The following is a 15,226-nucleotide window of genomic DNA, read 5'->3' as shown; positions in this document are numbered from 1 at the left end:
ATTTAAAAGTCTTTTTAGTTCAAATAATCTTGTATTGTTCTAAAGACATTTACCTTTCAATCACAGGCAAGTGTTTCAAAAGCATCTAATCACTGCAACCATCCATTTATATTATGCATGTTTTGAATGAAGTTCTGCACAGTGTTATCCTCAACTATCCCAGTCAGTAGTGTGCTGTGCCAGGCTAGGCAGTATTAGGGGGTGTACTGACTCCAAAAGAAAAGGACCTTAGGATAACTTCTGTAAACAAGTTCATACCACTTAAAGGCATCTAAATATTGATCCTCATGACATTATTTTACAACATGTCCTTCCTAAGTGTCTATTATCACCAAAACCCATTTTTTCTTAATTATTCATAGAAACAGAGATTTTCAAAAGTACAATAAGAATTTGGACCTTAAAAGTCCTGAACTCAACTCCCATTAACTTTCAGTGGAAGCTGAATGCCTAATTCCCATTTTTATCTTAGTAAATCTCAACTGAGAAGTTTCCTGGGCATTTGTTCATCTCACTCACAGGAAGCAGCAAAATTCAGTGAATAGGGCACAAGGCTGGATTGTCAGGAGACTTGGATTTTAAATCCCAGTTGTTCCAGTGATTTTTCTCTCTGACTTGGGGTAAACTGCTAAATCTCTCCATGATGTCATACCCCCACCTGCAATACAATGATGCTTACTCATCTCGGAAAAGCTGTTTGGTAGGGCTGTGCGAAACAATGTTTCATTTCCGTTTTGGCCATTTTGGAGGGACAGCGATCCCTGCTGCCCACCACTGCCCTGCGCGGGGGCTCTGCCATGTGCCTGCAGAGGCCCTGATCACCGCTGCAACAACCAGGGAGTGCAGGGCTTTAAGTGCCAGGAGGTTGGGGCGGGCAGTGGATGAGGCCGGGCAGGGCAGCCATGGGTGCTTCTCCCGCAGCTCCCTCTACCTGGGGAGAGGAAGGCACAGCCAGAGGAGTCATGGGAGAACTTGCAGTCACCTGGCTGTACCTGCCTTGCCCTGGCCAATCCAAATGTCTCTGAATTTTTTCTGAATCAATTCAGAGGCTTTGGATTTGATTTGGACCTTTTAATAGGTCTCCCTGTTCAATTTGGATTTGGAGATTCGGCCTCTGAATCAGGCCGACTCTCCTCTGAATCGAATTGGCGACCGAAGCTTTGAGCAGCCCTACTGTTTGGTATTAAACACTAGGTATTATATTATGGACATAATACTCAACACTGATATAACACTTAACATTAAACCTCAGTATCCTCCAAGATAGACGTGAGTAGGGGTGGATCCAGGAACTGGCAAAGAGGGATGCAGGAACGGCCATCTGTGCTGCAAAAATGGCTTCATCCCTGCTCCCAGTTTCCTCCCAGCAAACTGCCAGTGTGGCAAACCATGTTGCCTCTAGAGATTTTTTAACGTTCCCAAAACAGGTAAGCACCCCTTTCTTCCCCTCTGTGCTCAGAGGCATGTTCCCCTCCCTTTCCATCCTCTCCTCTTCCAGGTGCTGCTGCTTTCCCCACTATCCCTCAGGCCAGGGAAGCTTCAAGAATTGCTCCTGTCAACTCCAGCCAGGCTGTGTGGGGGCTGGGCTTTGCTGGGAAGAGCAGCAGCAACAGTAGGGAGGATTCCTCTAACAGCCCAGTTCTGCTAGGATGGGGGTGGGCAAAATACGGCCCATGGGTTGGATACAGCCCGCCAGGTACAAGGATCCAGCCCATAGCTGCCCCATGGTGCTGCGCATGGGGCCATGCCCTGCCCACTCACACTGGGGCAGCCTATACTGGGCTCCAATTGGCTCAGGCCCCAGCCAGTGCACAGTTTCTGGCAGGGCTGTTCCCAGAGCAGCTGCAGTTGGGTTCTGCTCTGTGCCTCCCCTGCCTCCAGCTTTTCATTTTGCCCCTACCATGCCACATTGCTCTGCTCCAGGCAAGCAGTTTCAGCCAGGCGGCTTCTACCCCAGTATGTGGGACTCTAGCTTCAGGTCCCAGCCGCCTTCCTGGGAGCTGAAGCCAGGCGTATTGGGGCAAGAGCCAAGCTAAAGCTGCTCACCCAGAGTGATGCAGTACACAGAAGCACTGCAGAGGCAAGATAAGGAGCAGGAGCTGCCACTGGAGGTGAAGGGGGCACAGAACAGAACCTGGCTGGACCGCAGTCACCAGCTGGAACGCACTATAGTCTGTCTGGGGCTTGGCCCCATGCAGAATGCCACAGAAGCAGTGCAGACTGGACTGCCTGGGCTAGCTCTGCTGCACGGTCCCCATGCCTCCCTCCTTCTGCCCCTCCCCTCCCCTCCTGAACAACAGGCTCCCAGAACCTAGTGCCCAGGCAGCTCCTTCTCCACAGATGCACATACATACACACACACCCCAGGGGGAAGGGGCATGCAATTCCAGCCTCTCCCATCCTTCCTACTCCTGAGCGCTGCTCCCCACCCATGCACAGTCCCATAAGGAGTTTTGGTGAGTTGTTGCACAGGATATGTGTGCAGGGGCTAGAGGGGAGGGCAGGATGTTGACCTGTCATCAAAATGAACCTATTGTGGCCCTCGGACACAAATAATTTCCCACCCCATCTCAAGGAGCAAGTGCAAGAAGCCACCACTGTTGTTGTTTCCCTAGGTGATCCCAACTCCCATGCAGCCCAACTAGAGCGTACAGGAGCAGTTCTGAAGTTTCCCCCACTACTGGGACAGTGGGGAAAACAGCAGGAACTGGAGGAGGAAGGGACAGGAGGGAAAGAAAGGTGACATGCCCCTGAGCATGGAGGGTAAGCATGGATCCTTTTCTGCTCTGGGGACTTTTCTGGTCTAGTCTGAAAAGGGAGGTACAGCCGCAACCCTGTTCTTCCTCTGGATCTGCCTTGGGCATGTTTTATTGGCCCTATTTTTACACGCAAGGAAAACACAGAAAGCTAGTTATTTCTCTCAGTTTCCTCAGCAAGTAATGGGTAAAATCCAGATTAGAACAAGAGTTCCTGCTTTGTATCATGCATTTGACTAGAAAACGTTGTTTTTCTTCCTTAAACAGTCCACCCCTCTTCTTCCTCATTAAATGTCTAAAACCTAAAGTCTCACAAATTTTTTATTATACAGAGTACTTTTGTTTCTCAGCACTAGACAGACCAACAGCTACTACATTGGATGTTATGCAAAAATTTGAAACTTCCCACATACTCCTACATATTTGTATTCTGTCATCTAGAAGGAAGAAGAAAAGAAATTAGAACCAATAAGTTTTCCACTGACCTGAGAAACACTAGTAACACCTGCCAATGTTGTGCACAACTGTCAGGCTAGCTTAAAATAAAAAACAGGGACACCTATTTTTTCCAGCTGATATATTCTGCATTTTGTGGCTTCTGACCCAATGAATCGCATCAAGATCATTCAAGTCCTAACAATTAGGCAGACTTTTCACTCATGCCACAGTGGTCATAAGACTCTTTCATTAAACATGAGAGTCTATCTGCAGTCTGCTTTCAGAAAGGCTAGGGAAGTACACTGGAAATAGGCAAGAAAGAAAAAAACCCTGAATCATGTGACTACATCTTTAGCTCCACAGAGAAATGAATATCAGTAAATGAAACTGGCCATGTGGCTGTTCTTTACAGTAGACAGGAAAAAAATTCCCAATAGTATTTAGATGGTCTTAAAATTTTCATAATTTCCTAAGGGTATGCTTACTGCAAAGCTGACAGATGTTGCTGGGAAAACTTGTGCAATTCTGAAAGAAGGTTAACCTTTAAAAAGGGGAGCAGAAACAGGTTGCAATAGCTTTGTGTAGCTTTACCATTAAACTGGACAAGAAAATAGCATCTCTTCCTGCTTTACCGTGGGAGAGAGAGACAGCAATATTTCACAGATCTGAAGTGAATACCAGGAAATTGATTTGGCTGTTTTCCCTTTGCTGTATGTTTAAATGATTTTTTTTAATAACTGCCAGTGCACAAAAGACAAGAGAATTATTTATACATTTTCTCTCTTTCCTCCTTTCTTTCTTTAAAACAGGTTTTCCTAAGGCACAGGATCCTAAGGCAACTGAAGCTTCATAGTGATTCATAATTTTCAACAGTATTCCCCATGGGGTAACCAAGGATGTTCCATTTTTCATTTCCATCTCCTGCTCTTTAGCCATTATTCACTGTTTCCCCCTTGGTGCATTATGTGGAAGTAAAAAGATAGCCTGAGAAACTGAGACAGACCTTCAAAGACAAACACAAACAGAACATTATTTAATATAGGCTTTCCAAATTGCACTTTCCATGAACTCAACCAGGCCACAAGGTAGAGTGAGAGGTTACTCAAACCTCTGTGCTTGCACAGCCTTGGACAGTCCCTCAGCAGATGCTACCTAAAGTACCAATTACAGTAAGGATTTTATAACACTGACTAATGTCTCCTGAGACTCAGATGAGGTAATCAAATTCTCACTTCCAAGGAGAGATGCAAGACAAGCCAACCAGTGCATACAGAAAACCGCACACACATTTGCAGTAGAACCCTGTCACTGGGTAGAGAAAGATAAGAGCATCCCAGAGGGCCCTGGTTCTGCATCCAAATGCCTCTGTCATTTGCTAAAATACTGGTTTATTTTGCTTTTAATTTAAAAAAAAATTATTTAGGGCTCCTCAGAATTACTATAGTGAACTTCAGTATCAGAAACCACTTTTAATTGTATTTCTTTAGAAAGCAAAATATTTGTTAATTCATACATGGAACAATGCATTTAATGACTCTTATATGTAAAACTCTCTTATATCTGCATTTACAAGAACAACAGTAATGTGCCATAAGGAAAAATATACCTCAGCCCAAACATCTGCAACAGGGAACAGTTTCAGTATGATTGAATTCATTTATATCACTTATCTAGTTTAGTAAGACAATAAATTACAGGATAGCACAAAGACAACAAGCAATACTAGAAGAAGCAATTCTGTCTAGCCTTACCTTAAAAATGTTATGCAACTGCCAAGAGAGTTTTTTCAGAATTGCACTCAGTCACTGGTTTATACATCTCTCCCCACATTATAACTTTTAAATGTCATAAGTCAGAAGCTAATGGCTTGTCATGAAAATGTTGTATGTAAAACACAGTAACATAAAATTGCTATTATCAATCTACTGCATGAAAATGACACTTCACTTTTATTACCTGTTTGTCAGGCCCTTAATCTACAGTTTACAGTGACGACCATTATGTAGATACTACACACTGGGTAATATGTCTGGCAAATGATCCTCCCTGCATATACAACTTCCTGATCCTATTGAATACGTCTAACAAAGGTTAAATAAATAGTGCAGTCTATGTGCTTGCATGAGACTCTCAATGACCTCATTTCTTGCTATTCCTTTGAACGAGGCTTTAAACAAGAGCCCTTTTCTGTACTGTCTGCAGTGAGCATCCAGGTAGAAGTTAAACATCACATGGTTCTTCATAAAAAGATAGCACGCTCCCGAAGGGAGCGCCCACCATTTTATTTTCTTAGTGTAATAGGCACTAATAATGAGACCTAGTATTTAATGGCTGCCACACTGCACAAATAGTTAATGCACAAATAAAAATGTCAAATGGCACTAAGCTGCGAGTAAGACTTCCAAATACTTATTATCCTGATACCCAGGTGATATTAAAGGTAAGGACATGTCCTTACTGGTCCAATGCGTACAGAATTTTGACCCTGTACTTTATAATGTAAAGATTTTTAATGCAAGCATTGTATTTTTTTCAGTAAAAAATCCCCAACATATTTCACCAAATTCAAGAGGTTTGAAAGTCTCAGGGCTTCCTCTAGTCAACATAAACATTTAAACTTCAATTTATTGCACTTTCAGTCTTATAATAGTAGCATGGAAAATAAAGTCAATAAAAAAGATCGGCTATCTATTCCTTCCATCACAAAGCTAAAAATCAAATAATGTCCTGACAGAATTCTATGGTGTATATATGCTAATTGTATCACAGTATTAGCATGCTTTCAATTTACTCTTATTCACTGGTGAAACCTAACTGTGCCTTTAAAAGGTAACTTACCATTTAATGTTGCTATAAAAAAAAGAGACATTTAAGGCTTTACAACCTTTAGTGAGAGTTCCAGCAAAACCAAGAGTCACCACCCCACTGGATTGACACTGAAATACAATTGCTTTTATCAAGCAATTGGTACAATAGACAAGAGACCATACGGGTCTGACCATACGGGTGGCTCTTCTCTGGACGCTCTCAAGCTTTTCCATGTCCTTGCTGAAGTGCAGCACCCAAAACTGGATGCAGTACTCCAGCTCCAGGGACTCGCACACACTGGGAACTGTGCTCCCAGTAACATTCTTAACCCTCACCACAATATTCAAGAGTAAGACTGTATTTTGAGCTATTATGCAATTGCCTCTATGTATACACTATGCACGTACACACAAATCAAGACAAAAATATTTTTTACATAAAATTAAAATGTTATAGTAGATGGTTTTAGTATAAGATTTGTTTTTTTCCCCCCCGGTTCCAAGACGGAAGGTCCCTGCCCCCCTTCCCTCCCCAGGGAGGACTTCTGGGCAAGGGAAGGGACTTCAGATGCCATAGGGCAAGGGTTAGGGGCAGGACTACCGGTTCCAAGATGGTGACCGGGTGTGGGGCAACTGTTAAGGGGCAGGGCTATCCTTACAGCCCTCGATAGTTCATCAAAACTCATTAAGTGGCCCTCCAGTCAAAATACTTGCCCACCCATGAATAAAAGTGCCAGAAAAGCCCCACTAAAGCACCCAACCTATACAGAGGTTGGGCAAGCTGTATCCAACTAATGTAATGCCTCTTCTGGGCACACACTTTAAAGTAAAGCACCGTTTTGGGGTTTTCTTCTTAATGTCTGTAAGCAGCCAATGTGATTAACAGCACAGCCTAACTGAATTACCAGAGTGTGTGTGATTAGCAGTTGATGAGATCTTGTAACTTGAGGGGGTGCTTTCCCACAGCATTACCTGCTAATCAAGAGTTTCAATCTCTTTAGCCTGACTGGCCAGGCCAACCAAGCTTAATGTCAAATTTGACTCAGCTAGAGATTTTTGTGCAAAGAGCAGAGTCAGATTACAGGGCAAAGCCCAAGTTATACCTAGACTTAAAATGAAATAGCAACAAGACCTGAGAATAAAAGCGTCTTAGTACGGACAACCATTGAATTAAAAACAGTCTGATCTCTTACCTATCAGACCCTTCTCAAGAGTGAAGGTTTTGTTGGTAAACATACATTCGAATGCCACAATATGGAAAACTTTGTTCACTGTGTTGTGGGTCCCAACTATTCGAATATATCTATGGAAAAAGAAAGGAAGAACAAGTTAAGGACAAACAAAATCCTATCACCAAGTTATCAAAGATTCATTATGAGAGTGCTAGTACTTCTGCCCTATTATTGTGGCTCCTGTATCACACACAGTCACAAGGACTGAAGAACTGCAAAGAAAATTAGAAATCTAAGTACAGATCTTGTACCTGTATATATGTCTTGAAAAACTTCAATTAGATGTACAGAGAAAACTAAAATGAGCCTGTATCCAACTCGAACATTGACTGTGCTCCCCTAATATGACATTATGGAGTTACACATTATCTCCTGATTACTCTTGGCTTTGAAGATTTAAAAAAAATCTACACAGATATAGATATATAGATATTAATCACACACACACACACGCAAGATTTTATCCAGCAGAGACGAGCCCAATAAATAAATAAGTGTGTGTGTGTGTGTGTGTGTGTGTGTGTGTGTGTGCGCGCGTGCGCGCCAGGGCCAAGCCCAATAAGTAAATATTGCTTCCCTGAAAAAGTCATAGATTAAATTCCCCTTTATTATAAGCCTATTTCCAATTAATAAACTAACATTTGATATTTCAGACACCAACAGTCTGCTGTCTTACCTTTTATTACTTAAATTATTTAAAAAGTCAAGCTTTGCTAGACAAAACTACCTCCAGGTTTCACTCTTGGTTGTACAGCATGCACTTCTGAACACTAATGCAAAGCAAGATGGAGCTGAACTTGAACACAGTGGCCTATTCACCCTTTCAATTTCCTTGGAGGCTTCACCTTCTCCAAACGAGCATTAACCTTGAATCAATCTGAACCCTTCATTTTCCAGAGGGAACTGAGAGTTCAGAGGTTAATGAACAGCTGAAATATCCATTACGAGTTTGGGAAAATCCCAAATGGGATACTATACACTGTCACAGGAGAGTTAAAACAAACAGAAAAATTAAGACTAGATAACATTTCCTCAAATAATGACTTATCTACACGGAAGGAAGGTGTATATTAAATGAAGAATTTCAATTAAAAGGAAGCAGAATCTATATGACTTATGCCATATTTTCCCTGTTATGTAAAAGAACCTTTCATTTATTTAATATAATTTAAGTTCTAATCTGATGGCTGCAAATGTTAATAAAGCAGTTTCATCTCACCTTCTTCATTACTTCAAGTTAACGAGCTAAACCCCCGCCCAACCTCATTTTATTCCTTAATTTAAGGAAGCAATTCACACTTGCAACTGTTTTCCCTTATAGTTTTATTTGTGCCCTAACCTGCACAACAGAATTGAACACTCTAAAAATAGTTTTTAAAGAAGTCAGACTTGAAACCTGTTTCTGCTAATGTGGTTTTGTCATTAGTGCAGATATAACTCTTTGAAAATATTTTTTCAGTTAAAATTTTAGGAAACATTTTCTATCCACACAAGTGTTTTAAATGTAAAAACTGAAAACTCAAAACACTGGCTTTTAAAAATACATTTCTTAGCACCACTGATTATATATTGCATACAGGTTTTTAGTCTCTCTTTAAACAACCTACATTATTTATTATTACAAGCATTATTTATCTGTTGACTGTCTCGTGCTGTTCACTCACCTTCAAAGTTAAACTTTTGGTCAACTTACTTGAAGTGCTAAAGTATGTAGAATTTATGGACTTTCACCTGACAGCATGGCATGAGTTCCTACTTCCCTAAATGTAATGCAAGACCATGCAGTGTTAATTCATGTGAATAGTATGATTTTTGTACTTGGTGCTAGAAATCTTGAGATACCATCTGGGGGACTCCCCCCAGTTCATGTTACATAGGGAAAATAATCTCATCTTAGATTCAAATAGTAATAGCTGCACTGGATCTGAGTACAAAGTGGCAGGGGTGGGAGTGGGGACAGGCAGCCGCTGCGGCTTGGACTCTGGCCCCAACCCAGGCTCAGGGCTGGATTGGAGTCAGAGCTGCAGCTGCTGCTCACCCCACCACTGCCTCTATCCCCTGCTGTCTTCTCACTGCCATACCCTCTGCCCCCTGCCTGCCCTTCTGCCGTCTCCCCATCCACTACACCCCCCCTCGTTTCCCTGTCTGTCCCCCAACAAAGCCTCTTCTGTGCCATCACTACTGCTGTCACTTACCCTCTAGCTTTGGCCCAGCTACAGCCTGGGGCACAGAGAACACGGTTGCTCTGGTCCCTGCTTCGCCTGGTAGCAATGGTGGTGATGGCAGCAGGTTTGGCCCAGGCTCCAGCTCTGACTCTAAAGACCAGTCAGAGCTACCACCACCACAACCATGTGCTCCATGCCTGGGGCTAGAGCAGCATTGAAGTCCTGCTGGAGCTGGAGCCAGACTATAAGCAGTGTCAAGGGGAGGGGGCAGAGGCTGGTGGCAGAAGCTGCAGAAAGCAGAGGTCAGAGGGAAGGCAAGGGTGGGGGTCAGTAGCAAACAGGCACCAAGGGCAGCAGGCATGGAGATCAGGCAGTAGGGATGGCAGGTAGCAGAGAGAGCAAGTGGGGGAGGCAGATGGCAGGGAGCTAGGTACAGGGGTCAGGCCACTTGTCTGACCCATTGCCTGTTGCATGCTGCCATACCACCTCCTCATACTGCCTGCCCTTCCACCTGCCTCCACCCCAATTGCTTTCCCTACTGCAGTGGTGGGGTGAATGAATTTAAGGCAACCTCCAAATAATTTGAGTCTATGTATGGAAAACTAACGAATTTATAACATGTATAGAGAAATTTATAGATTGCTACTGCTTCTCATAGATTTCATAGACATCAGTGGCTGGAAAGGACCTCATGAGATCATTGGGTCCAGCCCCCCTGCCATAGGCAGGAAGTCAGCTGGGATAAAGTGACACCAGCAAGAAATATATCCACCTGTTTTCTGAAGGAGTCCAGAACAGGTGCTTGCACCACCTCTGGTGGGAGTTTGTTCCAAACCCTGGACACATGCACCATAAATTGGCCTTCCTAGAGTTTATGGCCATTAGACCTTGTTATCCCTTAGGGAGCTCTGGTAAACAGGCATTCTCCCAGCTCCTGATGTACCCCTCTTATGTAATTGCAGGCTGCCACAAAGTCCCCCCTGAGCCTTCTCTTCTCCAGACTGAAGAGTCCCAAGTCCCTCAGCCTCTCCTTGTACAGCCTTCCCTCCAGGCCTTGGATCATGTGAATGGCTCTCCTCTGGACTCTCTCAAGCTTCTCCTTCCTGAAGTGGGGGCCCCCAATACTGGACACAGTACTCCAGCTGCAGTCTCACCAGGGCCGAGTAAAACAGGAAGATGACTTCTCTGGTTTTCCCCCAGATGCACTGGTAGATGCATGCCAGAGTTTGGTTAGGTTTGCCACAGCATCACACTGGAGGCTCATATTCATCTTGTGGTAAATCAAGACCCCTAAGTCCCTTTCAGTCATTAGTCATGGCGCTAGTGAGCATAGCACTGCCAAGACTAAGTATGCTGGGGGTTCTTCCTACCAAGGTGCAGCACCTTACACTTCTCTGCATTGAAGGCCATCTAGGTTTGGTCGGCCCACCTTGAGAGCACGTCCAAGTCGGCTTATATCCCTAGTCTGTCCTGCAATGTGATCACCCTGACCCATAATTTGTCATCGTCAACAAACTTGGCCAGTTCACATCTGACTCCCGAATCCAGATCATAGATGAAGCTGTCAAAGAGTACTGGCCCAGGTACCGAGCCCCGAGGGACTCCACTGGTCACCCTGCGCCATGTTGATTTGCTCCCTTCAACCAGTACTCTTTGGGTCCAACCCTGTAGCCAGTTGCCTAGCCATTGGACTGTATGATGATCAAGGCCACAGTTCCCCAGCTTAACCATGCGGACATCATGGGGAACTAGGTCAAAGGCCTTCTTGAAGTCCAGATATGTGATGTCCACATCATCTCCTTTGTCCAGGGCACATGTTACCTGGTCTCAGAAGTAGATGAGGTTGGTCAGGCAAGACCTGCCAGTCCCCACCCTTCTTTTCTGCAAATCTGTTCATAGCATCTGACGAATTAGACTATCGCCTATGAAAGCTCATGCTTCTCTGAACCAGCCAGTCTCTAAGTTGCCACCTGCTACCCTACCTTCTGCCGATTGCCTTGTCAGTCAGCAAACTGCATTTTGCTGATACACCCATTTTGTTGATTGTGACAGTTAGGCCAAGTAATTTATCTCTGAGAATGCTTCACTTGTATCTAGTTTTCCACAAACCACTGGCTCACTACAACTTGCAAATTAGCAGCAGAGGAAACGTGGTGATCTACTCAGTTATCTCACAATGAATTCATTTACAAGTTACCTAAACTCTGACCTTACAATTTCTATACCCTTTATAAGAGCAATTTAGCTAAAAAAGAAAGTTATCAATAGCTCACCTTAACTACAATTACATTTCTTCAAATGTAGCCTATGCACTAGATGTCAATTGATGTTAACTGCATAGAAAATTTAAAGCTTGTTTTTCTGTTCTTAACTTTGCTTGAAGCAAAGAAAAATAGATGCTAACGTTTTTAAGGAACTAGATTATATTTAATCAATTTCAACTTGTAAAACAATTAATCGCTATAGCTGTAAATTTTCAACAATTAATTTTATACTCAAATAGTAAGTGCTACAAAACGGAGGAAGATGATGTATATTATTGGTGAATATAAAATGTTGAATCCCTGTGTTAACTGCAAAACAGAACTCAACCTAACTTAAATGTGACAAACACATCCATAAAATATACTACATATTACAAATATTATGGTAAGCAACTAACTTCAAGCATGTAGAAGATTTATAAACGTAAGATATTAAATTTTACAATATTAAGTGGTATAATACATCGAATTCTTACCTAAGCTGTTGACTATAATACTTAATTATTCAATGTTTAATTATTCACTTTTACTGGCACTCTAAAATTTCATTAAATTAAGTGCAAAATTTATTAAATGTACCACACACTTTAAAAATTCAACAATCTATAATCCAACAGACCACAGGGAAACTTTTTTGGGGTAACTTGTCCACCAGGAGGTGCTGTATGAATAATGTAAAATTACATCATCTCCACTGAAAAACATCAATGGTATTACTACTAAAATATATCCAGTCTTTACAAATCAGCACTTGAGATTCAAAATTCATCCAAGAATCCAGCCCTGCATCAAATCCTGGACCTGATTATCTGTTTACCCCTGTTATGAAACACAGAGTAACTTAAAGCAATCAAATGGAATGGTCTGCATTTATTCTTATATAAATTTGCTATAAAATTCAAATTCAATTCTAGATGATGGGACAGGGACAATGACAATGCATACCTTACTTGCTACACAATTATTTTTTAAACATTTTAGATTTTAGTCATCTTCTTCCCCCTTCAATGTCATTTCTCAACACACAGCAGGCTGACTTTTGAACAGATAATAAGGGCATTGAACTTTATAGTCTGTAGAGGGATAATGTTGGAAAAAAAAGGAAAGCTATTCCTCAGTATCTTTAAGGCCCTTGATACCAGTTCATCCAGATGGAAGCTCATTAAAACTTAACATGGATGTGAAGGTAGATATGCAACAAATTGACTATCTCTGATGAAAATTAATGTTAAAGACACAAATCCTCATCTGGAAATCCTCATCTTCCCTTCACCTATACTATACCATTAGTTGTTTAACAGTTCAATGCTGACAAACAGGACAAGGTTGCAAAATGCACATAACTTTCAAGGTATTTTAAATCATGAGAACAGCAGAGCAATGAGAAATTTGGACTACATAACTTATTGATTAGTAAAATATAAATTCACCAGATGTAAAAGTACTAATACTAGTAATATATTCATATTAAATAGTCTGCCTTTTTGTCACCTTCATCATGAACCTCTAAAATATACTCTACTCTATTATGAATCTGCCTCCTTCTTTCAACAGTTTACAATTTTAACATACAATGGAGCTATGGCTATTTAGGATTTAAGCAGTTGAGTTTGGAGGAGCTTATATTTTAATAATGGTCAGAGAATACATAAGTGAATGGAAGGTAGTGCACACTGGCAGAGGTCAGTCTGGTTAACTGGCACCAGTGCCATAAAGGTTAACAGCCACTGATTAAGTATAGGTGGCAGGCACATAGTTTTAGTCTCTGAGGCATCCTTTTATGAGCCTATTATTAAAATAATATTCCAAAGTTTATAATTGAAGTCAACAAGGAACTAGGAGTCTGTCCTGTGCTGTTCCCAAAGTTAAGCACTCCTGTGGTCTTGAGGAGTGTTTAGTTTTGGGGACTGTGTAGCACCTGCCTTTATTAGTTTGGGAACTCTATAAATCCCCAGTAATCTTTTCATTGAATATTGTCAGAAATTAGCTTCTCAGTTCAGACACTAACTACACTCTTTACAGAGGTTAGAAGAAGAGTTACCCTTAAAATTACTTGCTTAAAACAATTATAGGTAGTCGCCATTCCCTAAGCACTAAATCCAGAGTTCAACCGATCTAGGATTTCAACATAGTTACAGTGCTCTGTTTAATCAACACTTTGTCTCAGCAATGTCATCTTATAACCTGCAATTCTGAAGTGAAAATAACTGTGCCTATTTAAATGCAATTCAAAATTAATTGTCACATTTTTAATTCAAACTGAGGGTGGGAAAGTAATGCAGCACACTGTCAGCCTATCTGGGTCTGAAAATGACCTCAGAACTCTTGTCCCTAAGACAAGCAGAGATTAACATCTTTTAGAGACATTCAACCTTGTATAAGAATATGACAAGAGGAGAGAAATACAGCATGTAAAGTATCCTCTATGAACTAATCAGTGCAGCACTATTAAAGGGGATAATCCAACAAACTGCAGGCTCTGCTTTCTTTGTTTAAGGAATTTGGGAACGAGGAATAAGAAGAAAAAAGAGAAAAATATTACGTCAATGTTACATACTGTTTCATAGGGCTCTGGCAGACGTTAACTGCACGATAAATGTAACATCTTATTCACAGGATAAAAACCTACATGTTCCACATGCAAGACATTTAAGATATGATAAATTGCCAAGTGGAACATCCCCAATCCAAAACTTGCATGTTCTGCAAGATTAAATTCTGCATTAAACGTGGAACATCTCTGAGGCTGGTTTGTATGACATTTAATTTTGAATGTGTGACATGTAGGTATTCAGTTGCATATTCACCCTTTGCATGTGCTGGTCTAAGGGATGTTTGCATGATCAAAGAGCAGAAGTCCCACCCTTCTGGGTGGCACAGACCCTTTTAAATATCTCAGATCTGGAAAAACAAGGATTGGAGAGCTGTCCCCTGATGTTGAGCTCCCAATGCCCCAGCACAATTACAAAGGTGAATATGCAGCTGGGTCTTGGGACACAGCAGGATGCCAGAGTTTAAGGTTTAAGGTTCGGAGGTGTCATATGCCTGAGATCAAAGAGCCTCTTCCTGATGTCAGGTTCGTGATGTCCTGGGATCTTAAAAAAAAGCAGCATGTCTGTTATGTCAGAAAATACAGTGTCTGGGATTGGGGATAGAATTCCCCTGATTTCAATCATGCTATTATATTAGTATCAGCCACGGGCCATACAAATATTAAAATCCTAATTCTGTTTTGATCTTATGCCATTACATAAAAAATAACTAGTTAAAAAAGAAACACTCATACAGTAAGCATCATGCTGTCAGCTTTGAAGTGTATGCTACCAGGACACAGTCTTTAATCTGACCTAGATCTATGCTAAACAATATGAAGTACAAGGTTGGCGTATTCTCACTCAGCAAAATAAAAGGAACATGGGTTATTATTGTATTTACTCAAATACAGGACAAGTTTTTCCCCCACTCTAATCAGCATACGGGGGGGAAAGCCCTTCATCTTCTATTTGCATACAAGGAAACTTTACTAAATACATTGCCTATCATTAAACTTCTGCAAAAAGTAGC

At 41.7% G+C, this 15,226-nt stretch overlaps 1 protein-coding gene across 3 annotated transcripts in view; it reads right to left on the bottom strand.

The window, feature by feature from the left end:
- Window positions 1-15,226, bottom strand: part of BTBD9 (BTB domain containing 9) — a 275,559-nt gene that overhangs the window by 115,421 nt on the left and 144,912 nt on the right. For all 3 annotated transcript variants that reach the window (XM_019549627.1, XM_019549626.1, XM_019549628.1), the window contains exon 7: window positions 7,195-7,304. In XM_019549627.1, coding sequence (XP_019405172.1) covers window positions 7,195-7,304 — 110 coding nt within the window. The remainder of the gene's footprint in view (window positions 1-7,194; window positions 7,305-15,226) is intronic.

The sequence above is a fragment of the Crocodylus porosus genome, unplaced genomic scaffold, assembly GCF_001723895.1.
Source record: "Crocodylus porosus isolate Cpor-Errol unplaced genomic scaffold, CroPor_comp1, whole genome shotgun sequence".
Classification (NCBI taxonomy): Eukaryota; Metazoa; Chordata; order Crocodylia; family Crocodylidae; genus Crocodylus; species Crocodylus porosus.
Note: the sequence above shows the minus strand (reverse complement) of the source record. Positions and strands in the feature narration are given on the sequence as shown.